Source organism: Ailuropoda melanoleuca, chromosome 10 (assembly GCF_002007445.2).
Source record: "Ailuropoda melanoleuca isolate Jingjing chromosome 10, ASM200744v2, whole genome shotgun sequence".
In the NCBI taxonomy this organism is placed as follows: Eukaryota; Metazoa; Chordata; class Mammalia; order Carnivora; family Ursidae; genus Ailuropoda; species Ailuropoda melanoleuca.
Genome location: NC_048227.1, coordinates 90,490,162 through 90,516,496, shown reverse-complemented (window position 1 = coordinate 90,516,496; position 26,335 = coordinate 90,490,162). Strand labels below are relative to the sequence as shown.

The window sequence follows — 26,335 nt, the reverse complement described above, 5'->3', positions numbered from 1 at the left end:
TTCCTTATACTGCAATTGCTAATATAATAGTGATAGACTGTTTAAGCTATAAGCTACCTAGCCCATGGTTTCATTCAGGGTGTTATAACAGAGCTGTCAGTTATTTTTAGTAATGCATTTTTTCTTTGGTGTGGAAGCCCATTTATGAAAGGAGAGTCATATTATCAAAAGTATTTTCATGGTTTTAAACATTTCTTTTAGAGTAAGGACTATTTTGGGCTTTTGTTACTTTGTTGTTTTTTTGTTTTAGGGTTTGTTTTTTTTTTTTTTTTTTGCTATACTTCAAATATGAAAGGCTTTCGTTCTTGTATTTTTGGTTCCCACATCAGGGAATTCGATGAGTTAGATTACCATTACATATGTTCTTTATAATTGTGCTAAGTCTGTCTGTTTGATTATTTCACCTAATATATTAAGGTATTTATGTCCGCAGTAGTCTGTTGTCCCAGAATGTTTTCATTCATCAGACTGTGACTCAGCAGCTGGCCTTTTTTTTTTTTTTTAAGCACCTGGTGTTAAAAAGATGAGGTGTTATTAAAAAATATGAAGAGGAATTATATTTTTGTCTTTGCCCTTACACAGTTTATGGACAAATAAAGGAGAAGACGAAGATTATAAATTTCTATAATGTAAGGCAAACAAACATATTTCATAAGAGGTACATATAAATGAATTAGAATGTGGAAATAATTTCTGTATAAGTGGTTCATGTTAGATAGCCTTTTGGTGGAAATGGCATTTGATCTGATCCTTGAAGAATCTTTTTTTTTCTTTGTTTTGTTTTTTTTTTGTTTTTTTTTTTTTTACAGATAAAAAGAAATTCAGGCCCATGGAGATTGATTAAATTATAATGCTAGGGATCCAGACTTAATCTTACTTTCTGACACCCATACTGTTTCAAATATGTCATGTTATACTTTGTATTTTAGGAAGATTTTTTAGTTCTCTTCTCCATTAACTGAACTGGAAAAAAGGAAAGAATGATGAGATCAGATAGAAGAATGCTTGCTAAAATAGTAAGAGGTAATTTGAGTTAAAAGTGATAGTGGTAAAAATGGAGGTGAAGAGAAAGATCCTGAAGATACGCAAAGACTCTGTAATGGTCTGAGTGATGTTGATCTTATGTGATGTAATACTCTCACATAGGATTTCTTTTCAGTTCTGAACAATCTGCCTTTTCTTTTAGCACCATGACAATGGAAGAGCTGTTGACATCTCTGCAGAAGAAATGTGGAACTGAATGTGAAGAAGCACATCGGCAACTAGTTTGTGCTCTCAATGGCTTAGCAGGCATCCACATCATTAAAGGTAGAAGGTGATTGCTTTGTTATCTCTGATTCTTCTAAACACTTAATGAGACAGATTAGTTATAGTAGAAATTAAAATCCCCCATAGAAAGACATTCTCACACACTACTGATCTTAATTTAGATAGGTTCGACCATATGGAGAGCACTTATGCTGAACATTTGAAAAACCTTCAAAGTTTACATATGCTTTCACCAAACATTTCCACTTTAGATGTTTGTTGTTGTTGTTGTTGTTGTTTAGGGAAAGTAGGTTTTGAACAAAAATTTGGCAATAAATTATTAACCTTAGTCTATAGTAGTGAACAACTAAAAACAAGCAAAATACCTAGGAATAGAAGAATGGTTAAATTTTGACACATTCAGGGGCTCTTAGTCATCAGTTTACAAAATAATATTGTTTGTAAATTCATCCTTTCGTTGCATATTAGAGTGTCTGCCCTGCACCAATTATGATCTCAGTACTAAAAATAATACAGTAAAACAGGGTACGGTCTTTGATCTCGTGGACCTTAAATCCTCAACAAGGAGAGATAGACAAATGCACACACAATGTTTATGGTTATAGTTATACTATTACACGTTATGCATAAAATTTAAGCATGTTAAAAGGGAATTTTATATTTCATGGAAAAATGTTTAATTGGTGTTTCCCATCTCTCAGAGATTACCATTTTTTATTACCTGATGTCCAGTGTCTTGACAGTCTGTGGTTTCATATATTTGGTATGTTATTTTACTTATTTCAGAAAGGAGAGTAAATTCATATTCCCTGTTATTTTGTCATGGCCCAAAGTAGAAGTTACTGGGGCACCTGGGTGGCACAGCGGTTAAGCGTCTGCCATCAGCTCAGGGCGTGATCCCGGCGTTGTGGGATCGAGCCCCACATCAGGCTCCTCCGCTGTGAGCCTGCTTCTTCCTCTCCCACTCCCCCTGCTTGTGTTCCCTCTCTCGCTGGCTGTCTCTATCTCTGTCGAATAAATAAATAAAATCTTATAAAAAAAAAAAGTAGAAGTTGCTTAACTAGCTCTTTTAATGAGCACCATTTAATAAACCCCTTTCTATATATATATGAGAATCATCAGGCTGTATTTTGTAGGGTAGAGAGTAAAAATTAAACATTAAGTAGAGACATTGAAACATAAATTTAGACTTCTAGAGATGCAACTTTCAGTGTTTGATATGGAAAATATATTTAATAAATAGTAGATTAGACACTAGAAAAAATTATTAAAATTAAAGAATAAAGAAGCAGTACAAGCCATTCAACATGAAAAACTGAGAGAATAAAGACTGAAAAATTTGAAAAGAGCATCAATAAGATTGTAGATAACTTGAAGTAGTGTAATGTAAAGGTACTGAAGTCTCTGAAGAAGAAAAATGTATAAAGAAATACAAAGTTTATAAAATGAAAATGTAAAGTATAGAACAATAATAGCACAATATCTGGGAGGAGAACACATGGATATATAATATTGTAAAGTTTTTATAATAAATATATATAATAAATAAATAATACATGAAGTGGCATAATATCATGACAGTAGACTGACAAAGATATGTGCTACATACCCTGAAGCAACTACTGAAAACACAACAAAAAGAGGTAGGAGTGCCTGGGTGGCTTAGTCGTTAAGCATCTGCCTTCCGCTCAGTTCCTGATCCCAGGGTCCTGGGATCAATCAAGCCCTGCCTTGGGCTCCCTGCTCAGTGGGAGGCCTGCTTCTCCCTCTCCCATTCCCCCTGCCTGGTGTTCCTTCTCTCACTTGTCTCTCTCTGTCCAATAAATAAATAAAATCTTTAAAAAAAAAATTAGAGGTAATAATCTAAAAGATGAGATAAAAAGTAATAGTGAAAAATTCTTAATCTAAAAAAAGATAAGTGAAACAGAACAGATGAGACAAATCTAAAACAAACAGCAAAATAGTAGATTTACACCCGAGCATATCAATGGTCACATTAAATACAATGATCTAAATGCCCCTTTAGGCAGAGATTTTCAAAATGGATTTTAAGAAAAACAATATCTTATTATATACTATCTACAAGAAATCCTCTTTTTATTTAAAGATGCAAATGTAAAAGGATAAAAAAAGATAGGCCATATTAACACTAATCAAAAGAAAGCTAGAGTGACTATATTACCACCAGGCAAGAATATTACCAAGGATATATGTTATTCTGTCTATCACTGGAAAATAATCCTAAATGTTTATGCACCTAAAACTAAGGCTTCAAAACAAAACACAAACTGATAGAACTATGATGAGAAATAGGCAAATCTACAATTACAGTCAGAGATTTCAACATCCCTCTTCCAATTATTGACAGAACGAGAAGATAGAAAATAGAGGCATGGAAAACTCAACACGGACAGCCAGTTAACATAGTCCAGCAGTTATAGGACACTTTACCCCACCAAAGAAATTCTTTTTAAGTGCACATGGAATGTTTACTAAGACAGGCATGTTTTGGGCTGTAAAACAACTCAGTAAATTTAAAAGGATGCAAGTCTTAAAAAATACATTCTCTGACTACAGTGGAATTAAATAAGGTGTCAAACATAGATAACTAGAAAGTCCCCAAATATTTTGAAACTCATTAAAATAATTCTAAGTAATCTTTGGGTTAAAAATAAATCAAAAGGGGAACTGGCAAGTATTTTGAAGTGAATTAAAATGAAAACATAACATTAACAGTTGTAGAGTCTTGATCAGTAATTAAAGGGAAATTGAATACCAACTTTTAAAAAGTTGTAAATCATTGATATCAGCTGATACCTTAAGAAACTAAAAAAAGAAAAGCAAATGAAATACCAAGTCAGCAAAAGACAGAAAATAGTAAAGATCAATGCAGGAATCAATTAAAAGGAAAACAAAACTGGTAGAGAAAAATAATGAAATCAAAGGCTGATTCTTCAAGAACATCAATAGAAAGTTATAAACCTCTAGTCAAACTGTCAGGGAAAAAGAAAAGACACAGACTACTATTATCAGGAATTAGTAATGAGAGAGTTAACATCACTACAGAGTGTACAGGTATTTAAGATCATAAAAGAATATTATGAACAACTGTATGCCAGAGATTCAACTTAGATAAATAGAAAAATACTTTAGAAGATACAAACTGCCAAAGCTCACTCAGAAAGGCAAACTACCAAAACTGACTGAAGAAGAAATAGATAACCTGCATGGCTCAGTATCTATTCAAGAAATTAATTTTATTATTTAAAAGCTAACCACAAAGAAAATTCTGGGCCCAGATGACTTCCTTCATGGTTCTACCAAACATTTAAGGAGGAAATGTCGAATCTATATAAACTCTTCCAGAAAATTAAAAGGAAAGAATAATTTCCAACTTATTTCCAACTTATTTTGAGGCAGCATTATCCTGATTGTGAAGCCATAGACTGTTATCACTCAAGTACATAGATGCAAAATTCTTTAAAAATTTTAACGAATCCAGCAATATATAAAAATAATAATACTTTATGACCAAGTGGAATTTATTTGGGAATGCAGGATTGGTTTAATATTCAAAATTAATTAATATGATTCACCAAATTAACAACTAAGAAAGAAAAACCTTGTGAACATCTCAATAAATGTAGGAAAAGTATCGGACAAAATTCAACATCCATTCCAGATAAAAACTTCTCAACAATCTAAGTATCAAAGACAACTTTCTCATTTTGATAAAAGACATCTATAAAAAACCTACAGCTAATGCTATACTTAATGGTTAAAAACAATGTTTTCTAAGATCATGAACAGTGAAGAATGTCCTGTCACCACTTCTCTTCAACATTGTACCTAAATTCTCTCCAGTGCTGTTAAGACAATTCAAAGAAATTGAGGCGCCTGGTTGGCTCAGTTGTTAAGCGTCTGCCTTCGGCTCAGGGAGTGATCCCAGGTCCTGGGATCGAGCCCCGCATTGGGCTCCCTGCTCCGCTGGGAGCCTGCTTCTTCCTCTCCCACTCCCCCTGCTTGTGTTTCCTCTCTCTGGCTGTCTCTCACTCTGTCAAATAAATAAATAAAATCTTCTAAAAAAAAAAAAAAAGACAATTAAAAGAAATAAAAGTTACCAGTTTTTGAATAGCAAAAAAAGTAAAAGTGTCTTTATTTGCTGCAATATGATTGTCCATGTAGGAAAACTAAAACTAATAAGTGAGTTCTGGAAAGTTGCATTGTACAAGAAGAGTATATAAAAATTTATTTCTATATGCTAGAAATGAACAATTAGAAATTATGACAATACCTTTCATAGTAGTATCGAAAAAATAGGAAATACTTAAGCATCAACTTGAAGAGATGTGTAAGACGTTTATAGAAGTCACAGAAACATTGAAAATTACAAACATTGCTGAGAGAAATTAAAGAACACCTACTTATACCATGTTCATGGATCAGAAAACTCATTATTGTTAATATGCTTATTCATCCTACATTGATGTATAGTTAATGCAATCAAAATTTTCCAGTCAAAATTTCAGCAGGCTATTTTATAGCAGTTGACAAGCTGATTCTGAAATTCATCTTAAATAGCCAAAACAACTTTGGAAAAAACAAAACAATTAGAAGATTTACACTACCTGAATCAAGATAAATTTTAAAGCTATAATAATCAAGACAGTGTGACATAGTCATAAAGATAGGCAAGTAGACCAATGGACCAGAGTAGAGTCCAGAAAGACTCCCACTTATTTACGTTCATTTGATTTTTCAGCAAAAGTATTTCAGTGGAGAAAAGTTAGCATTTCAGTAAATGGTGGTGGAACAATTAGATATCCATATTCAAAAAATAAAACTTCAGTGTTGCACCATATAAAAAATTCATAAACAGAGAATATTAAACTGAAATTAAAACCTAAAACTATAAAACTTCTAGAAAAATACAAAAGATAAAAAGCAATTGTGATTTGGGATTAGGTAAAGATTTAGAGATGACACCAAAAGCACAGTCCATAAAAAACATACATTTGACTTCATCAAAATTAACAACCTCTGCTTCTCAAAAGGCATTCTTAAGAAAATAAAAAGATAAGGTGTTGAATAGAGAAAATATCTGCAAATCACATGTCTGAGAAAGGATTTGTATTCGGAATATGAAAAGAACTATTAAAAACCAATATTAGGAAAACAAGGAAAATAGGCAAAATATTTGGAGAGTTCAGTCAGTATATAGAGATGCCAAAAAGCAAATGAAAAGAAATATTCATCATCATTAGTCATTATGTATATGCACATTCAAAGCACAAGAACATCCCTATATGCCTTTATTGAAATGGCTTAAATTAAACAGATTAAATGTTGGCAAGGATGTAGAAACAACTGGAATTCTTATTCATACATTGATATTGAGAGTATAAAATTGTGCAGCCATCTTTCTGTTACTTCATTTACTCATTAGCTTCATTTCCATGACCTCAGCATACTTTTATAATAAACTTGCAATGAGCTTAGTGACTCTGTCTTTATTTTAGAATTAATTCATTCTTTGCAGAAATTTATTCTAATTTTTTATGATAACTTTTCTGGCTATCTGAACTAAACTGTTTTTTTGTGGGTTTTTTTGCAACTTTAATGAATCATTGAATACTCTGTTCAGCAGAGTCTATTGTTATTCATCTATTACTGCATTTGTAATATAATAAAATTGCATAGTTTTATAGCTTTTATACCATAATGACTTTTAGGAGCTTTCTTGTAAGTAATGAGGAAATTACTGATGCAAATGTGCCTTTTTATAAAATCTACCTTTAAAATCTTCTCTAATAGCTTTGGTTTAGATAATTCGATTTTAGTCTCTCCAAAACTAAGTAGAATATAATTCTTAAAATCATATAAGTATTCATAATGGTGAAGTAATGTACAGTTTTAAGCACTTTTATAACTTACTATATACAAATGCTTCTTTATTTCTGCATTCCTCACAAAATTTGTGTATTTAGCTCTTCATTATATTGTTAGAACTAAAAAGGCATTCTGTGGTAAATTCCAATTCTTTTGACCTTCCCACAAAGATTATTAATCCATTAGTCTACTTGGGTACACAGTCATGGAGAGAATTTACCATTTTACTCATAATTTACCTAATAAGACCTTAAAGAAATCAGTTTCCCAGAGGAATTTGTGGTTTTGTCTGATACAAGGAAATGTTCTAAGCCTCTTGGAACTGAGTGGTGTGTCTGGTTATTAACTTTTCAGCAAAACAGAACCAGAACTAGAAAGTGTCTCTTGTCCTGAACACTTGCCTAGAGTTCGGAAGACTCACAGAAGCTGAGTAAAAGTGGCTCTAGACAAGAACTGAAAAAGATGGGCTTCTTATTTGCTCTAGTTGTAGCCCTCTGAACTTGTGTATATTGTCCAAAGTTTATGAATCTGTTTCCTTATCAATAAAATCAGATAGTACCACTGGCTTAGCTTCCCTTGAAGTATTATTCTTAATGTGAGGTGTGAATATACATTGTAAACTTCATAGAAACGTATAAATGAAGAGTGGTGTTACTGATAATGGTAATTTGAAGTGATCTCAGATTCTTACCACTTTCAATCTGTTTAGAACGCAGATTTTCATTATCAATAACTAATGATAGGAGAAAAGGCATATTATTACATATTCCTGATAAATTGTACAAACATAAATAGCACATGCAACTTTGTGCGCAAATCTTCTCTCTAGGAAATGCTTCATTCAGCTAGCAGTGTTTACAAATTTGGATTTTCTCAGATAATTCTTTTTTTTTTTTTTAATTTTTATTTTATTTTTTTTTTACAAAGATAGAGACAGCCAGGGAGAGAGGGAACACAAGCAGGGGGAGTGGGAGAGGAAGAAGCAGGCTCATAGCAGAGGAGCCTGATGTGGGGCTCGATCCCATAACACCGGGATCACGCCCTGAGCCGAAGGCAGACGCTTAACCGCTGTGCCACCCAGGCGCCCCTCAGATAATTCTTAATCATCATTATCATTGCCCTCTCAGTTGCTAAATGTGCCTGTGACTATAGTATTCCCAGCATCAATCTAAAATCTGAAATGATCTGTGCTTTACAATGCATAGTGAAGGACTAAATAAGGCAGCATTTGTTTTAAATTGAACTATAGTTGAGACACGTTATATTAGTTTCAGGTGTATAATTTAAGACAACTCTATGCTATGCTGATCACAAGTGTGGCTAGCATCTGTCACCATACTACGTTTTAATAGAATTTTTTTTAATTAAACTTTATTTCAACTTAGAAATAATTAGGCAAAAGTTGGCAAATTATTTGTCCTACCTAATAAGTTTCTCACAGTCCCAAATGAATGAAATAATTGTGATTAAAATCTACAGAATATTTGAGTGTCACAGATAAGAAATATGTATCCCTCTTAGAGATACATAAATAATGAATGTACTATTTCAGTATTTTCAGGTCATTAAAAATCTAGCATCCTATCTGAGAAATGATCATTTTCTATAAGCATTTTGTATTATGCTTAACATTTCATGTATATATTCTGTTTTATCCTCATTATTGCCCAATGATTGACAAGAAAACTGACGTTCAGGGGTGCCTGGGTGGCTCCGTCTTTAAACATCTGCCTTCAGCTTAGATCATGATCCCAGGGTCCTGGGATCCAGTGGCATGGGGCTTCTTGCTCAGTGAGAAGCCTGCTTCTCCCTCTCCCCACTCCCTCCCACTTGTGTTGCCTCTCTGGCTATCTCTCTCTGTCAAATAAATAAATAATATCTCTAAAAAAAACCCTGACGTTCAGAAGGCTTAGTTGGTTTCTCAAGATTATAGCTAATAAATGACAGAGAATTTGCCCTGGATCTTTTGATTTCAAATTAATTTAACTTTTTTATTATACTATGCTTCTTTATCAAATAGACATTTTAAACCTCAATATCCTGTCTTTAGTAGGTTGAAGCTCTTCATCAAAAATTTCTAAAATGGAGTAATATATTACTTGCAGATTATCACAATAATAAAAATATATTTCATATTTCTCATCTTGATTCTAAAACTGGAACCCTCATTTTATTCTATGTTTTTATGACTCAAGCTTGGAAAGTAAATGAATTTCTTCACTTGGCCTTTTTTCTAGTCTTCTTTTCAGATTTATTGCCTCCTTTTCCCTGCTGTGTTGCTATGCATGGTATGAGGATTATGAAAAAGAATTATTCATCTGATCATTTCTAAGCACTATATGTAGCACACTAAAGGAGTCAGTGTGTAGTGGGCTGTGTGGCAAAATACCAAGCCAGGGTATAACAGGAGGTGCCTCACTGATCTTTGCAGATAGTTTCCACTGTATTCTCACTAGGGTTCTTTGTCTTTCCGTGCAATGAAAACTTTGTTGATTGTTAAGCGAAATTCCTTTCAGAAAGTCCATTAATAAAACATATGTCCGTTCTTAATTTAATTCTAATTATAAACAAATATGATAGATTTCCTGCTTTTAGTTTCCATTGCTTCATAGTGGTATGTTAAACATTTTTAAAAGTAACATATATTTAACTTACATGATTTAATCTCTCCAATATAGAAATCAGATAGTAAAGATCTGCTTTCTAAAAGAAATCTAAAATTAACTGCAAACTCAAGGGATTTGTTTATATTCTATACAAACATATATGTATGATATATAATATATATTCTAAGGTCCTTACCGATTATGGTTTTAAAAACATGGTATTATTCCAACTTTGTACAATGTGTTTTCTGCACATATTTTTTTGAGAAAATTAAGCTTGGCAAGTATCAAATTCAATACTTGGAAATGTTTGTGCCATCTAGTGGCAAAGAATGGGTATTTCTAAATTTGGCTAAACTTGTAAACTTACTGAATATGCGTATTTTTGTGTGTTTCTAGAAGGTATGTATTTTTTGGGGGCGCCTGGGTGGCACAGCGGTTAAGCGTCTGCCTTCGGCTCAGGGCGTGATCCCGACGTTATGGGATCGAGCCCCACGTCAGGCTCCTCTGCTATGAGCCTGCCTCTTCCTCTCCCACTCCCCCTGCTTGTGTTCCCTCTCTCGCTGGCTGTCTCTATCTCTGTCGAATAAATAAATAAAATCTTTAAAAAAAANGAAAAAAAAAAAAAAAAATTTAAAAAAAAAAAAAAAAAAAAAAAAGAAGGTATGTATTTTTTTAATAAAAATTTTAAAAAGGATTATAGTGAATAGTTCAAATTCAACTTCTTATATTATAGCCTAGTCATTGTACCATCTTTAAAAAGTATGGTAATTATGAAAGGAGAATTATTAAATGAATTATTCTCTATACATGATAGTATAAATACTAATAGAATCTTTTTTAGTCTTTTGAAAAGCTTCATAAGAATCTTAAAAACTAAAAAAGGAGAGCTTCTTGGTACGAAGATAATTGAGTGTTCCTCCTTCATTAAAATGTGATATTATTTTTGCAAAAATAATGTTCACCTCTATCAAAGTGAATAGAAATTGACTGTAAAATATTGTGTGCTTTAGAACACTTAATAATAATATCGCTTCTCGGCCTTTTGGCTAAGATCAAGTGTAGAACACTTAATAATAGGTAACTTGTAGAACTCTAAATATAAAGCAATTGTATAAAAGCAAGTGTTTTGCACAAAAATGTGAATGTACCTAATATCTCTGAACTGCATACTTAAAAATGATTGGTATGGTAAATTTTATGTTAGGTTTATTTCACCACAATAAAACAAGTGTATATATTTATATATATAATCAGCTTTAACAAAAAGAGAATCAACATAATTTACAAAGGTATATATGTATTTTTTTTCATTGTGGCTATGAGCAAAGTCGTAAATACATTGATTTTTAAAAAATTGAAGTGAAAAAAAGGCAAGTGTGTAATGATCATGAAAAAAGGTTTCTCAGTAAACAAAAACATCTTTTTTTTGTATTTTATGGTTTTACTGCTGTTAGATTTTTATTTCAATTGTATTTGTAAATTATCATTTTTGAGTTTATCCCCACGCAGCAAATATAATAGGTTCTATTATTCAAGCCATTTAAAATGTTTCATGTCTCCTTTTATAAAAGTGTCAGAAAACTTTTACTGAAAGAACCAGATAATCAATATTTTAGATTTAGATCCAGAAGATCTGTTTTAACTACTCAACTTTGCTGTTAAAATGCAAAAGCGGTCACAGACAGTACATAAACAAATGAGTGGGCTGAGTTGCAATAAAACTTTATTCATGCACCCAGAAATTTAATTTCATATAATTTTCACATGTCACAAAATAATGTTCTTTTGAATTTTTTTCAACTTCTTAAAAATGTGAAAACAATTCTTAGCTCATGGATCCTATGAAAATGCAGAGGGTCAAATATGACCCATGGGCCATAGTTTGCCAACTTATGTTTTAGTTGATACTTTTTAAATTACTTTATTTGAATGAGCTGCTAGTTATGAATAATAAAAAACAGCATTAATCTCAGACTAATTGTGATTTATGTGACCAGAAATGGAAAGAAGAATCCTGAAGTTTTTGAAATGTAGTTCTTAACTACAAGCCATTTGGCCATTTAGAAGAGTATATTATTTATCTGAGAATTATGTGTAGGTTGATCATAGTGTTTTGAATATTTTATCTATAAATTTTTTTAATTTCAAACATCAAAATGACTAATTGGCACCCTTTAACTTCAGTAAGAAGAAAATCATCTAAATTAAAAGTTTATTCAGAGTTTGTTTTTCAGTATAATATTAAAACATAAGTATATCTGGTTGGTGTTCTGTGCTATGGAATTAGCAAACAGAGCTATCATCAGCTTTTTTATTGGCACAGTCATATTAATACCAAGTCAGATTCCTTTTCTTTAAAAAATAGTGAGGTATAATCATTGTTATAAATTTACAGTAGACATTTTTAGATACTAGGTAACTAGATCACATTGGGAGCTAAATATATGACTTTCTTACGCTTTAAATACATTTTAATTCTTCAGGTGAGTATGCGTTGGCAGCAGAGCTATACAGAGAAGTGTTGCGTTCATCTGAGGAACACAAAGGAAAACTCAAAACAGATTCACTTCAAGTAAGTAAACACTAAACAATTTCAAGTATATAGTCTATTTTTTACAAAATAATTTTTCATGATGATCTTCTGATTTAATTTTTGGAGGTCTCTTAGGAAAATCTGGGTATTTGAACTATAACATTTATTTTAAGTATTGAATCTCTTCCCTTTCTTAGTCCTGTCCAGTGGTATGTACACAAGGCTTTCTAGCTAAATGGTAAATAAGGACCACTTTTATTAATCTTAGTAAGTTTAGGCTTGAGTCCTTGGGGGGACTTCTTTATCATTCACAATCTAGACCTTGGGACCCACATGTTCACATGTGCCTTAGTGAGTATTAGTAGGAGTGTTTGGGGGAAAGAGGAGAAAATTAAATGCAAGCCTGCTTATATTCTGTATGTGTGAGGATTACAGAAGTCAGACCTTGGGTCTTAAGCGAATGTGTCTGGAAGAAGGCAGAAATACAAAGGTAACATGCTCCTGAAAAAAAAAAAGCAGAGGTAGAAAAGTGGGCAAGAAGACAGGTAAGTCCAGTATGCCTGTGTCCAGGAGTGAAGAGTAAGCAATCAGCCTGTTTCTTCCTTTTGGTTTTAATAATCCTATCTAGTGTACACCATGGCCCACTGAATGTTTTGCTCTATTCAGTCAGATTAGCCACTCTGCTCTCTTGGGATAAAATGTGTAAGGGGATAGAAAGAGACAGGCATTCTTCCAGTCTGTTCCACCACCTTGTTCAGGAAGCAACAGAAGTCCTCTTCCACAAGCACACATGGAGAAGAGGAGCGGAGTATCTACCACTTTGTTTCTTTCCGTAGTGTCATTTACAGGCTACTCAATCTGATCATGTTGCTGATTATATTATCTATGAAGCCCTGTTGAAAAGATCTAAGACATTTGAGGTGTCTCTTCAAAGATGAACTCTACAAAGATCTGTACCATGGCCCGTAACCTGTAGCCAGACAGAGGAAACCTTTATAGTCTCAAACCACTAGCACCAATCAGATCTTGCCAGGACTTTCCTGCTTATCCTTTAGTCCTTAGCTCTCTTCCCAGGTAAAGAGTGAAGTTAACATAAATGACTTATTTCTTCTCACGGCCCTTGACTCCAGAGGAAGCCTCTACCCAGCTGCAGACTCAGTATCACAGTGAGAAGCCTGGCTTATACTGAATACAGAGATAAAAGATATAGTTTTCCCCTTCTTCCTATACCATCTTTACCTCTAGCTTTTCCCCTTTTCAGCCCTTAAGTTCAGCAGATCCAGGTCACAGCCCTGTTTTCCTAGGTATTTCATTATCCTTATTTTTCTCATAATTGCTAGGCTTATGCAGACTCATTTCCCAGAAGAGGAATCAGTCAAGTCTGTGCAGTCAATCTTTCTACTTTACTCGACTTATTTGGCATAAGCATAGTTCCCTGTATAGACAAAAGCACATAATAATAGAAGAAATATACCTATATTACACATTCAGCTAAATGCATAGACATATTTCATAAGACTATTTTCTTAAGACTATTTTTGGGGCGCCTGGGTGGCGCAGTCATTAGGCATCTGCCTTCGGCTCAGGACATGATCCCAGTGCTCTGGGATCGAGCCCCACATCAGGCTCCTCCGTTAGGAGCCTGCTTCTTCCTCTCCCACTCCCCCTGCTTGTGTTCCCTCTCTCACTGGCTGTCTCTCTCTGTCAAATAAAATCTTAAAAAAAAAAAAAAAAGACTATTTTTAATTGAAGAAAGGTTATGCTATTATGAATTAAGACCTTTACTTATGAAACGGGTTTGGTTTTCTCTGAGGAGGTTGGTGCTTAAATTGTGGTAGAGGAGTTTCCAATGACCTGATCTTAACATGGTGTTAGTATTCTGTATGCCATATTGATGGTAGATTCTCCCTTTAGAGTCCATTGCATTGGCTCTCAAAATTACTGCCTTTTGTGTGTTTGTAGAGACTTCATGCTACGCATAACTTGATGGAATTGTTGGTAGCCAAGCACCCAGGAATACCGCCTACCTTACGAGATGGCAGACTTGAGGAAGAGGTAATTATTGTTTTATTCTGTCTGTAAAGGAATTTTTTTTTCAGACTTTTTCCCCCATCTCATTAATATTTCCTGGGGTATACAACATCTAAATAAAAGTAATCATATGTTTTCCTGCCGCTTTTATCTTCCAAATTTTGCTTTGGTGATTTTGGGTGGTAGGGAATTGCAGTACTCCATATTATTTTGCTTCTCTTATGATCAACTTGTAGTTATATGGTAACTGCTTTTATAGATCTGGCTGTTGGTAGCCAGCAGCACATAGAAAAAGGAAGGAAGGAGGAAGACCTTGTTGGTCTCATGGGAGATCTGCAAAAGATGTAGTTTAGTAAAAATAAAAAGTTTTGTGCTTCCTCCATCTTTCTGTGTATTACCGAAGGCAGTAAATAAACTCAGTGTTTTGGTGGTATTTCTTATGTCCTCTCAAAGAAGTTCCTTCTGCAGTGAGTCTTGCCTCATTAGAAAGAATAGTATAAATCATTTCACTGTAAATTGTTAATGAGCCTATTATGCTAATTCCCCCATGGATTTTTGCCTTTTCAAAAGTCAGAGAGATGGCAAAGCTAAAATCAAAAGAGTAGTAGATAACGTTTGAAATGAATTGAACCTGTAAATGGGACCTTTTTTATTTGAATTAAGATACCAAGTGGGGGGCGCCTGGGTGGCACAGCGGTTAAGCATCTGCTTTCGGCTCAGGGCATGATCCCGGCATTATGGGATCGAGCCCCACATCAGGCTCCTCTGCTATGAGCCTGCTTCTTCCTCTCCCACTCCCCCTGCTGTGTTCCCTCTCTCGTTGGCTGTCTCTATCTCTGTCGAATAAATAAATAAAATCTTTAAAAAAAAAAAAAGATACAAAGTGGGATTGCATATATACAACCCTTTCTTGATGTTAGGTGACAGTCTTAAGTGTTGGAGATTTTTGAGTGAATTCTCATTCCTATTGGAGGCATCTAATCTTACATACAATCAGTCACTTGTTTAAATGCCTTCAGCGACAGAAACTCTGACTGTCCAATCTATTAGTAGATAGCTCTAATGACCAAATCATTATAGCCAGGGAATTTTAATGGAAATTAATGGGAAGGTTGTAACAGGAAAAGGAGAAATGCATCATGGGAGAAGGAAAAGGGAAAATGTGTGACACTGGAGAGCTAGATTTCCAAGGAGAACACATAATCATTTATGCCTCTCATAGAATATGAAGCCCCAGATCCAAGAAATCATCAACTTCAACCACCAACATTTGCAAATGAAGTAACAGAAGCTCAGAGAAGTGAAATGGCTAGTTCAAAGAGATGTGTCTGTTCAGTTGAACCTCATGAAATTGCCATGTTTATAAGTCAAAGGGTCTAGTGTTGGCAACTTCACGTGGGTCAACCCGCCTCTAAGCAGAAGGGTTAGAAATTCCTGTTCAGGAGTCTTTCTGGTTTTCCTCCCACTATCCCATGTCCACAACACCTATGTTACTGTATACTGCCTCAAGTATTATTTCCAAACTGAAGTAATTCCAAAAAGTTGTAGTTTCTAAATTAGACAAATTCTAAAAGATTGCTTTGCCTCATGATTTGAAATACTGTTGTTCTTCCCATTCCCTTTTTTCTTTTTTTTTGATTAAAAAATTAGATAGAGGGGCGCCTGGGTGGCACAGCGGTTAAGCGCCTGCCTTCGGCTCAGGGCGTGATCCCGGCGTTATGGGATCGAGCCCCACATCAGGCTCTTCTGCTATGAGCCTGCTTCTTCCTCTCCCACTCCCCCTGCTTGTGTTCCCTCTCTCGCTGGCTGTCTCTATCTCTGTCGAATAAATAAATAAAATCTTTAAAAAAAAAAAAGATACAGGGGCGCCTGGGTGGCACAGCAGTTAAGCGTCTGCCTTCAGCTCAGGGCGTGATCCCGGCAATCTGGGATCGAGCCCCACATCAGGCTCTTCTGCTATGAGCCTGCTTCTTCCTCTCCTACTCCCCCTGCTTGTGTTTCCTCTCTCGCTGGCTGTCCCTATCTCTGTCAAATAAATAAATAAAATCTTTAAAAAAAAAAAAAAGATACAAAGTGGGATTGCATATATACAACCCTTTCTTGATGTTAGGTGACAGTCTTAAGTGTTGGAGATTTTTGAGTGAATTCTCATTCCTATTGGAGGCATCTAATCTTACATACAATCAGTCACTTGTTTAAATGCCTTCAGCGACAGAAACTCTGACTGTCCAATCTATTAGTAGATAGCTCTAATGACCAAATCATTATAGCCAGGGAATTTTAATGGAAATTAATGGGAAGGTTGTAACAGGAAAAGGAGAAATGCATCATGGGAGAAGGAAAAGGGAAAATGTGTGACACTGGAGAGCTAGATTTCCAAGGAGAACACATAATCATTTATGCCTCTCATAGAATATGAAGCCCCAGATCCAAGAAATCATCAACTTCAACCACCAACATTTGCAAATGAAGTAACAGAAGCTCAGAGAAGTGAAATGGCTAGTTCAAAGAGATGTGTCTGTTCAGTTGAACCTCATGAAATTGCCATGTTTATAAGTCAAAGGGTCTAGTGTTGGCAACTTCACGTGGGTCAACCCGCCTCTAAGCAGAAGGGTTAGAAATTCCTGTTCAGGAGTCTTTCTGGTTTTCCTCCCACTATCCCATGTCCACAACACCTATGTTACTGTATACTGCCTCAAGTATTATTTCCAAACTGAAGTAATTCCAAAAAGTTGTAGTTTCTAAATTAGACAAATTCTAAAAGATTGCTTTGCCTCATGATTTGAAATACTGTTGTTCTTCCCATTCCCTTTTTTCTTTTTTTTGATTAAAAAATTAGATAGAAATTTAGGAAGCAGACGCTTGAGATTTCTTAAATTTTGTGACTTCCAAGTAAATGTCTCCTTAATATCCGTATTCAGAACTTCTAGCTTGGCTCTTACATTCTTGACAGTATATAGAATTCTGTGCTTAAACTGTGGTAAGTAGCTTTATGTACATAAAATATACCACATTGTTCTTGCAACATTATACTGAGTTATTTTCTAGTCCTGGAGTGAAGGTTCACATTTGTTTTCTCTTTCAACACAGGCCAAACAACTGCGAGAGCATTATATGAGCAAGTGTAACACAGAAGTCGCTGAAGCCCAGCAAGCTTTGCAGCCCGTGCAGCAGACCATTCGGGAGCTCCAGAGAAAGGTACATCCGCACAGCGACTTTCCTCGCCTGTGTCTGTCTCAGTGTAGCATTTTGGATTTTGTCTTGGTTTGGAGAAAAATTTGAACTTTCTTATTCATCTTGGAATTCTTAGCACCTAGTAGGGTGCCTGTCCCATAATAAAAAATGTATTTGCTGTTCTCAGTGTTTATTAATTGAATGAACAGGTGTGTAGATAACTCACCTCTTAGGAAGTTGTTCTCTTTCATTTTTTTTTTAAAGCTATGATGGCTTTCCTCTTATCTCGTGTAGACAATAAGTTGTCTTTTGAAGAAAGTAATGACTTCCATAACCTCCTTTTGATCTTAGATACATATGTTTCCAAAATCTTTTCTTTTAAGATGTCAGAACTTTAGAAACATGGATATTTTTCTTATGGAATACATGCCATTCGTCATTTCTAAAATTTCTCTTTTATGAAGTCAGTAACAAGCCTAAAGAGAACAAAACACACTGTCTTTTTTATTTTAACCAGTTACTCCACACTTTATTCTTCCTAATTCATTAATTATTTAGTATTCAGGCGTAGAATTTTGTTAGTAATCATAGAGTATTATTGAATAGAATCTAGTTCAATTAGTTGATGATTAGAGGGATGTCTTTATTATGCTGAGAAAGAGACCTGTCACCTTTTCAAATATATACAGTAAATACTGAGTTTTCATTTTGGTAATGTATTTTTTTAGCACAACTGTGTTAACACAAATATACACAATAAATTCTCATTCATCCACAGTAGTCAGGAAACAGGTGTTCTCTTTAATTATGTATGCAAAACTTGTACACACCCATTGTATATAGAGTATGTATGCTTATCTCCCCCACTGTTATAATTCCCTTGAGACTAGTATTTATTGCTTCCTTTGACTTTTTCACAGCACCTTTCCCAGTGATAGAAACATAGTGAGCACTGAAAAAAAACATGAATTGATGAGCTGTTGTCGTTTTTACAGATTTATTCTAATTCTCCTTGGTGGCTGAATGTGATCCACAGAGCAATAGAATTTGCTATTGATGAGGAACTTGTTCAGCGAGTGAGAAATGAAATAACAATCAACTACAAGCAACAAATTGGCAAGCTTTCTATGTCAGAGAAGTAAGAAAATAGTACAAAATAGAATAACTTTATGAGTAATGACCCCAAATATTCAGATCATTTGATGTTAAGGGGTGCAATTAACTATCAGTACGTATTGTGGTTATTAACATCTGAATTTTACATATTGTTAAGAGTACATTTCAAACAAAGATATAAGTCTGAAAAAAGAAACCTGTGTTTCTTCTATGTATTAATCATTTTTTAAGTCCCTTTTTAGTGTTTTTTTAATCTGCTTAAAGTATATTCTTTGTATCTTTGTTGGACGGATCAAACCCAACTCTAAGCAGAGTTTTGAAATAAACTTTGTTTTGGAGAAATTTGTCCTTGAGGTAAGGCATTCATGCTTTTGCTCTGTAATTCACCCCCAAAGAGCTAAGCATCGTAGCACCACAGTGGCCCAGGTTTTATGTTGTAGAGTTACCTGCTGTCTCCCCCATCTTTCTTTCTTCTCATCAGCACTCACCATTCTTTAGGGTCTTTGTAGGTAAGTTGGATTATTGCTCTTATTATATAAATGGTAAATAATTCTTCCCAAAGACCAAACTTATTTTTTATCAAAAGTATCCACAGTGATTTAACCCAAAGGAATGTCAGTCTAATGTGGGGACTTGAGGTATCGTGGCAGGACTATTGATTCTAGGTAGGGGACGAGAAAGGATCTTTTATTGCTTCTCAGATCAGATCCCAGTATAAGGTCAGCCTTGGGATTAATGTTGGTTTTCAGTGAAAAATTCAGCATAAGAATATCTTTAAAATGTTTTAAAGTGTTTGCTTTTACTCTTTTAAAAGCTTTCCAAATGTCTGCTAAAACCCTAAAAAGATGTGCTACATTTTCCATGTGTCATTACTAATTAGATATACAATCATCATCTTTTTCACTATACAGAACTTGACAGGCTTCATTTCTGAGGTATATGCAGTACATTAGACTCTTGAGTGCTCTTCCTTGTTTAACCCAAGAGTCACCATTATAAATCGTCATTTAAGTCATGATTCATTTTATCCAGTTTTAAAGCTGTATACTAATGTCTTCTGCCAGCATTGTGGAATCAGCTGATAAGAAAATCTGAAAGTTATTTTGAAGTTGTTTTTCTTAAATCACATAGAAGCTACTTAAAAGTTGCAAATTCCTATGTAAGAGAACATAGTCCCTAGTAAAAGTCTTGAGTTCCCAGGGTTATAAAAGGACCAATAGGAAATGTAAAACAAGCCATTCATTACGCATATTTTTTTCAGAAACATTAGACATAAATAGAAAGTAACAAATACTTTTAAAATAAAAATTTTTTTAAATGTGTAACTTACCATCTAGGAGTTAACATTTTTTGTATTGCATATACATTCAAAGATCATTTTAATAATGCTGCTCTGTTTTTCAGTGAGATCCATATCTCAGAAGCCAAATTATTCATGTCTGCTTCTTACCAATTTTAGGAAAGGAAACCTTAGTTTTCCTTAGGTTAAGAGCACAGGTAAATTCTCAAGTCAGACTGCCTGAGTTCATATCCCAGCTCCGCCACTTACTAGTTCTGTGACCTTGGGAAAGTTACATAAGCTCTCTGTGCTTTAGTTTCCTCATCTATAAAACCACACAGCATTGTTGTAAGGATTAGTAAATTACTATCTGCAAAGTGCTTGTGTACTTATAATAGTGCTTACTGTTTAGTGCCTACCAATAATATGTAATTATGTTCTTGTTTTTTACTTAAAGGACCTGCAAGAGAGAATATTGCTAAGATGGTTAAATGCTATCTATCATAATTTTTTTTAGCCCCTGTTGCATAATTTGCGAATCATACTGAATAATACTGATGGGAATATATTGATATCTAACCTAATTCTTGTATCCCCATGCAAATCTTTTAGAAATTATTGAGCAGCTGTTCTGTGTCTATTACATATTTTTTTGAAGATATGATCTATTTCTTACCTTCTAAAAATTAGCTTATGAGTAGACAAACCCATGAACAATCTGAGAAATACAAGTATGTATAAACACTTGAACATGACAAGTGTTTGACAACTGAATGATATTTTCAGTGAACTCTATGGACAGAAAGAAACAGTGTTGTAAAATACTGGGAATACAGATAGTGTTGTAAAATAGTGGGAATCATTCAGGAAGGAAAACGGCCTCTTTTGAACAGTTTGGAGAAATGGGTGTATGGCATTTTAGGAAAGAGAAGGGATACACTCTAACTTAAAAGCCAACAAATCCCATTTGTATTTTCCATTTTCTAATTTCTTACTAGTCTAAAAAATTAGACTACACCCATACATTTCTTCCTTGGCACATTTCACTCAGTTTATTAAAAGAGTTAAGAGTGTTGTGTTTGAGGGGTGCCTGGGTGGCTCAGTCAGTTAGCATCTGCCTTCAGCGCAGGTCATGATCCCAGGGTCCTGGGATTGAGCCCCACATCCAGCGCAGGGAGTCTGCTTCTCCCTCTCCCTCAGCCTGCCATCCCCCCTGCTTGTGTTCTGTCAAATAAATAAATAAAAACTTAAAAAAAAAAAAAAAGAGTATTGTGTTTGGGTTTAACTCCTAACTCTGCTACATGAAAGCTTTATGACTTTAATTAAATTATTTTAATTCATTAAGCTTCATCTGTAACATGAGCACAGTAGTATCTGTTGAGATTATACAGGAAAAAAGCTTGGCAAAGTGCCTGGCATCATATAATAAATGCTTAATAAAATGTATAGACATGTAAATAATATGTGTGTATTATAAAATATATGTGATATATGCGTGTACACACACACACACACACACACATATATGTATTTATAAGCTCTTTGCGGCAAGCAGTATAACTCTTGGCTATTTTTCTTCTTTCCTCTCAGTTTTTCTCTTTATTTTTCATCCTGGGGTCACCTCTCCATATAAAGCAAGGATCTCAGGAGGGACATTTGTAGTCAATCAGCATTAAAAAAAAAAAAGAATGTGGCAATCTTGGTCTTTCAAAGACACCGAGACAGATTTTGCAGACTCTTGTTTCAGTTCCTGAGGACAGACCATCAAAATTTTGATATCTTTTAGAGTAAATAACCCAATGCTATTATACTTTGTCTGCTAGTAGATTGAGCATACTTCTAAGGTAAATTCACTCAAGGTAGGCTAGGTAAAATGTTGCAGTTTTTTGAATACTTTGTTTGGCAGCCATTTTCTGAATTTGAGGAAATTGACCTACTTTTCTTTTCTTTGTGTTGTGTGTGATGCTGGTGATGGGAATCAGGTTCCATGACTGCAGAGGTCTTCAGTTCTTACTTACAACACAAATGGAGGAGCTAAATAAATTCCAGAAGCTGGTAAGAGAGGCTGTAAAAAACCTGGAGGGACCTCCATCTCGTAATGTTATTGAATCGGCAACAATCTGCCACCTCCGACCAACCAGACTTCCTCTCAACTGGTAAGTAATAGAAGTCACGCAATGATACGGAGTCATTCCATTCAGCTACATTTCTTCTGAGAGAAGAAACAGCGGCTCATCTAACAAAAGTTTCTTCGTTTAAATTCAGACAGAGGTGGAAAGAAATATATTGTTAATCTAACTTAAAAAACTCTCAAGGACCACATACTGAAAACTGTATTTTTTTTCTTAAGTGGCATATGTGTTATAAAGAAAAAGTGAAGTATGAGATACTAAGCCTCTTTTAGAAGTTACCCGATTGCTAGTTATATTTATAAATATTTCTCTGATCATTTCTTTCTTTTTCAGCTGTGTCTTTTGTAAGGCTGATGAATTGTTTACAGAGTATGAATCAAAGCTGTTTTCCCACACGTGAGTTCTCTGATTGATTACCATCAGGAGAATGAAATGTTTACAAGACTTGGTGTTTTGATTTATGAGACTATGTATTTTCCTCACAGTAACACTCCTGTGTTTTTTCTTTAATTGCATCAATTCAGTGAATTTTGGCGTGTGATCATTCAGCATGTTCAGTTTCACTTATACAGAAGTTACCCCCAAATGCTCATGTCATTAGGTAATGTGTTATGAAGGGACAGTTTAGGGGAGTGACAGACTTTCAAGTCCAACACATTTCAGCTCAAATCCCTGCCTACTATTGTGGGCAGATTGCCTCTGTAAGCCTCAGTATCCTCATTCATGAAATGAAAATAAAGCAACACTTTCCTCATTGAGTTTTTTATGAATATTAAATTTTAAAATGCACATAATTGCTTAGCATAGTGCATGATACATAGAGTTCTGTAAAAGGTTAACTTTCATTATTAATATACTTTCTCCAGCACACGTTGGAAATTCTCATCCTGTGTCAAGGATTACAGTACCTAGTGAGTGCTTAACCTAGTGAGGTATTAGCAAAATTATTCCTATTTTACAAACAAATTGAGAAAAGGCTAAGTTCTGATTGCCTTGAAAAAGAGAGATTGTGTATTTTGAGATCATCCAGTGTTTTCTTTTTGCTTTGCTTTTGCATGGTTGGTGGTGGTGGTGGTAGTTTGTATTTTGTATTATGGTAATTCTCAGAGCTAGATTTTAGCATAAAATTTATAGCCATTTTTTATTATGTCAGATTGCTGTCAAGATACAGGACAAATTTATAATGCCTCCAGCATCTTTAGAATTGCTGTAGTTTTCCAAAGACTTGAAAGTATGATCTTATAGACATGATATTGAAAGTTATTGATGGAAAGTTATTGACCTTCCTTCTCTATTGGCTCTGCCAATAGGACTTTTACAATGCTAACCCACTAACAGTAGTTACTGTTATTTTGTTCTTATATGTTTTCAGAGTCAAAGGCCAGACTGCAATATTTGAGGAGATGATAGAAGATGAAGAAGGACTGGTGGATGATCGAATATCCACCACTAGCCGGGGTCTGTGGGCAGTAAGTGAGACAGAGCGATCTATGAAAGCATTACTATCATTTGCAAAGTCACATAGATTTGATGCTGAATTCATTGATGAAGGAAGTACTTCAATGGACCTTTTTGAAGCATGGAAAAAGGAATATAAGGTACGTATTTCAATATTTTTTCCAATATTAAAAATTTTTCTTCTTTATATTAATTTTAAGTACTACTTTGTTCTTTTCAGAGTTTTTTGAAAATCTGCTTTAGAGACTTGAGCTATCAAAATTTCTGTTTCCCTAAAATGTAATGATTTGAATGAAGAATAATAAATAACAATAATACTGAACAAATAAGGAACTTCTGTATGTTAAATTACTAACAGGAAGTCATTATTAAAATGAAATTGATATGAAGCCTTTTATTTAGCTGTAAAAGTGTTTTATTCTATTCTTAGCTTGATCTTACACTGCAGTTCTGTGAAATTAGAGTTCTGTTTGTTTTTGTTGTGTTGTGTTTTGTTTTGCTTTTGCTCTGTGACTAACAACCAGACATCAATAACTTTGAAGATTGGAGAACATAGTAAATATTTCTCAACCTACAAGATTGGAAACCATTGCAGTTAATAAAGTAGAAAGTAACCCTTTATATTTATATTTTGATAATTTATCATATTACAACTTTGTACTTGAATGAGATTCCAAAATTCATTAATTCTGAATTATTTATAGTTGGATTTGTTACCCATTTTCCTATTATGCAGGTGAGATGGGTGAGGAAATGAAAGAACTGTTTTATTTACATTATAATTCCATTTATTTTATTTTTTTTTTAATCTGAAGTTCTTGACTTTTAAAGCAAGATAAAAATTTCTATCCAGGAAGAGAAAGTATGCTATCTATAATATCATTTCATATGTTTGATAAGTTGGGGAATAATACTTTTATAGTTGAAATCATTGATAATAATTTTTTTCTTCTCACATTATTATTCTAAATGTAAATGCACATTAATGCATAATTATAGCAAGCAATTGGAAGACAGTACTATATACAGTGTCCAGTTGCCCCTGCATCTTTCCTCTGGGCTTATTTTGACAACATGCTATGTCTCAGAGGATTGCCTGTCATTCAGTTTTCTCGGATCTTTATGAATTTTTTTCTCTATGAACTCTTATACAGCAATGCAAATTAATAAGCTACTATGACACACATCAGTCGGGGTCTACCTCAAAGCATAATGTTAGTGAAGAAAGCATATCAAAGATTTTATACTGTCTGATAACATTTCCATAAATTTCAGAAACATACATAACCAAATTATTAAGAATGTGTAGATTAGTATAACTCAAATGAAAAGTACAGAATAAGTCCAACTCAGAATAGCGTTTAGTCCATTGTAGGGGGTTGAAGGAAGAATGTGCAAGCAAAGAGGGATGCGGTTGAGCCAGGAACAGAGACTTTCCAAGACATTGATATTGTTCTCTTTCTTAAATTGAATGTTGAGGCCTCAGTTGTGTATTTGAGTATTCTCATTATCATATATACATATTATTTTGAAAATGTGAAGTATTTTATAATAAAAAATATTTCTTAAAACAGAGATTCCACCAGGCTAATATTGACCTATAAAGATCTGTGGTCCCACCAAAATAGCTTCTGGTGTTCTGTTCCTAAGAATCTAAAGGTACAATATTCTGCAGCAGCCTGTGGAGGTTATTCAGTCATACAGCCTCATCCTAAAAAATGGTCCCAAAATTGCTTGTGTCTTAGACACTTAATGAAAAAAATGTGTAAATCTTAGACCTCACTGAAGACTTTTGATCATGGCACATTTCGGTGTTTTTAACCAGTTGTAATTCTGTGTATTAATTACTACTGTCTTTGTGTTTTCTGTTTTCTTAGTTGCTTCATGAGTATTGGATGGCTCTGAGGAATCGTGTATCTGCTATTGATGAACTTGCAATGGCTACAGAACGACTAAGAGTACGTGATCCTAGGGAGCCAAAGCCCAATCCACCTGTTCTTCATATCATTGAACCACATGAGGTAATTTGCAAGTAAATCACAGAAAAGAGCACAGCAAATAGGTGTCACAAAAATCCGAGGTCCATAGAAAAGTTCAAGACATTGATTTTCTGCTCTTAGTTTGAGCCATATAAAAGTGTTTGGTTTTATAGGTCAAAATGGACAGAGATGAACAATGTCATATCTAATACATGCATAGAATTCACTATTTTGGTTCATTTCTCTTCAGATTGCATATTCATGTGTTTCTGAGCACCTTCTGTATGCCAAAATATAAAGGGGGTCTCAGTCAGTTTTTAGACATATGTCCTTCTTACCTCAGTTTTTTCAAAGGAAAAATTCAAAAGAAAAGTTTTTGATTATACTTACCTTCCTTAAGAACAATCAGAAACTTTTCTTTTGCACTTTTCCTTTGCTACTGATGAATAGATATTGACAACTTATGTTCTAATAAACCCTCTTTATATCCCAAGATTAAACAATGACTCTCCCAACCTTTTATATCCCATATTAAAATATAATTTCCTCTATAATTTTATTCCTTGTATGTGGGGGTTTTTTTGTTTTTGTTTTGTTTTGTTTTGAGTAGGCTCCATGCCCAGCCTGGAGCCCAGCACAGGGGCTTGAACTCATGACCCCTAGATCAAAACCTGACCTGAGATCAAGAGTCGGACACTTAACCGACTGAGCCACTCAGGCGCCCCATGTGTTTTAACTTATAAATCTTTTTCCTTCTATAAAGCTTGGAAACTTTACCTTAGAAAAATTTAAAAATACTCATTTTATACTACCTCAACCTTTAAAATATGAATTGTCAGTAATTTTTTCCTTTGTAACCAAATTCC

The 26,335-nt window shown here is 34.2% G+C and overlaps 1 protein-coding gene across 2 annotated transcripts in view; it reads left to right on the top strand.

The window, feature by feature from the left end:
- SHPRH (SNF2 histone linker PHD RING helicase) overlaps positions 1-26,335 on the top strand; it is an 89,590-nt gene that overhangs the window by 31,662 nt on the left and 31,593 nt on the right. For both annotated transcript variants that reach the window (XR_002143414.2, XM_002922791.4), the window contains exons 14-22: positions 1,187-1,308; positions 12,251-12,339; positions 14,263-14,355; positions 17,422-17,529; positions 18,501-18,643; positions 21,883-22,056; positions 22,366-22,428; positions 23,405-23,630; positions 25,368-25,511. Coding sequence is in view for 1 of the 2 variants with exons in the window: in XM_002922791.4 (XP_002922837.3) it covers positions 1,187-1,308; positions 12,251-12,339; positions 14,263-14,355; positions 17,422-17,529; positions 18,501-18,643; positions 21,883-22,056; positions 22,366-22,428; positions 23,405-23,630; positions 25,368-25,511 (1,162 nt within the window). In the remaining variant the exon portion in view is untranslated. The remainder of the gene's footprint in view (positions 1-1,186; positions 1,309-12,250; positions 12,340-14,262; positions 14,356-17,421; positions 17,530-18,500; positions 18,644-21,882; positions 22,057-22,365; positions 22,429-23,404; positions 23,631-25,367; positions 25,512-26,335) is intronic.